Raw genomic sequence first — 1890 nt, 5'->3', positions numbered from 1 at the left:
CGCTCCGCAGGCGGCGAGACGGAGGAGGAGATGCTCCGCGCCGACCTGCTGGAGAACCAGCTGATGGAGATGCGCCTGGGCTTCGCCCGGCTCTGCTACAACCCCGACTTCGTGAGTAACTCCCCCCCCGGCAAGGGGGGGGCCCGTGCGGGCTGGGGACCCAAGGGGGGGACCGATAGGCCCCCCCCTTCAGGATTGGGGGGGACCCCACGGAGATGTGGGGACCTAAGAGGGGACTCCCCAAGGTTGGGGAACCTCAAGAGGAGACCCATGCTCTTCCCCAAGCGTTGGGGGGGGATGCACACCCCCCCCTCCAGGATTAGGGGGACCCAATGCAGCCTAGGGGACCCAGGGGGGGCCCACGCCCCCCCCCCCGTGCAGCTGGGGGGGACCCAAGGGGGGACCCACGCACGGGGCCGTGCCGCGCAGGAGCTCCTCAAGCCGGCGTACCTGGAGCAGCTGCCGGCCAAGCTGCAGGAGCTGTCGCGCTTCCTGGGCGCCCGCCCTTGGTTCGTGGGGGACAAGGTAGGTGCAGGGGGCCGGGGGGGGGCAGGGGTGTGTGTCCCCCCCCCGCCCCCCCAAAGCCACGCCGGGGCTCACCGTGCCGCTGCGGCGCAGCTCACCTACGTGGACTTCTTGGCTTACGACGTGCTGGAGCAGCAGCGCATGTTCGCCCCGACGTGCCTGGAGGGGCCGGGCAACCTGCGCGCCTTCATGCGGCGCTTCGAGGTGAGCGGGGGGGGCTCCCCGGACCCCCCCCCTTCTCCCAGGACCCCCCCTTTCTCCCAGGACCCCCCCCCGGCGCCGCCGCTCACCGGCCCCTCCGCTCCCCGCAGGCGCTGGAGAAGGTCGCCGCGTACCTGCGCTCCGGGCGCTGCCTGAAGACACCCGTGTTTTGGCGGACGGCTCGGTGGGGCAGCGCCAAGGAGTGATGCTGCCCCCCCCCCGCTGTGCCCCCCCCGTCGCCGTCGCTGTCCCCCCCCGGGCCGGGCCGGGGGCTCCGCCGCCGCTTTTCCCCCGCGCAATAAACCCGCCGCGATTCGCACCCGCGCCCGGCTGCCGCCTGCGCTGCGCCGCCTCGGGGGGGGGGAACCGCGTGGGGGGGGGGCGGACCGTGCTGCTGCCCCCCCCCACCCCGGGATGGGGGGACCCCGCTGCCCCCCATGGTAAAGGGGGGGTCGCCGTGCAGACTGGGGGTCCAAGGGGGACACGTGCCCTCCCCCCTCCCAGGATTGGGGGGACCCCCGTGCAGACTGGGGGACTCAAGGGGGGGGGGACACATGACCCCTAGGATTGGGGGGGCCCCCATGAAGATGGAGGACTCAAGGGGGGACCGATGCCCCCCCCCCCGCAGGATTGGGGGGAACCCCATGGAGATTTGGAGACCTAAGAGGGGACACATGCCCCCCCCCAGGACTGGGATACCCCCATGGAAGCTGGGGGACCTCGGGGGGGGGACACATGACCCCCAGCATTGGGGGGACCCCCATGCAAACGGGAGACTCAAGGGGGGACCGGTACCCCCCCCCCAGGATTAGGGGGGACCCCACGCAGATTGGGGGACCCAAGGGGGACACATGCCCCCCCAGGATCGGGATACCCCCATGGGGGCTGGGAGACCTCGGGGGGGGGGGGACACATGACCCCCAGGACTGGGGGGATTCCCATGCCGATGGGGGACCCAAGGGGGAACGGTACCCCCCCCAAGGATTGGGAGGACCCCATGCAGAAGGGGGGACCCCGGGGGGGGCACATGACCCCCCCAGGATTTGGGGGACCCTCCTACACACTGGGGGACCCAAAGCGGGACACATGCCCCCCCCACCCCAGGAAGAGGTGACCCCCATGCAGATTGGGGGACCCAAATGGGGACCGACCCCCCCCCTGCGA

General features: G+C 72.4%; 1 protein-coding gene across 1 annotated transcript in view; it reads left to right on the top strand.

The window, feature by feature from the left end:
• Window positions 1-932, top strand: part of LOC112963945 (glutathione S-transferase 2-like) — a 2614-nt gene extending 1682 nt beyond the window's left edge. The window contains exons 2-5 of the mRNA XM_026061463.1: window positions 11-111; window positions 430-525; window positions 619-729; window positions 837-932. Coding sequence (XP_025917248.1) covers window positions 11-111; window positions 430-525; window positions 619-729; window positions 837-932 — 404 coding nt within the window. The remainder of the gene's footprint in view (window positions 1-10; window positions 112-429; window positions 526-618; window positions 730-836) is intronic.
• The last annotated feature ends 958 nt before the right edge of the window (window positions 933-1890 follow it).

The sequence above is a fragment of the Apteryx rowi genome, unplaced genomic scaffold, assembly GCF_003343035.1.
Source record: "Apteryx rowi isolate R43461 unplaced genomic scaffold, aptRow1 scaffold_1808, whole genome shotgun sequence".
NCBI lineage: Eukaryota > Metazoa > Chordata > Aves > Apterygiformes > Apterygidae > Apteryx > Apteryx rowi.
The sequence above is the reverse complement of the archived record's forward strand: the minus strand, read 5'-3'. Positions and strand labels throughout refer to the sequence as shown.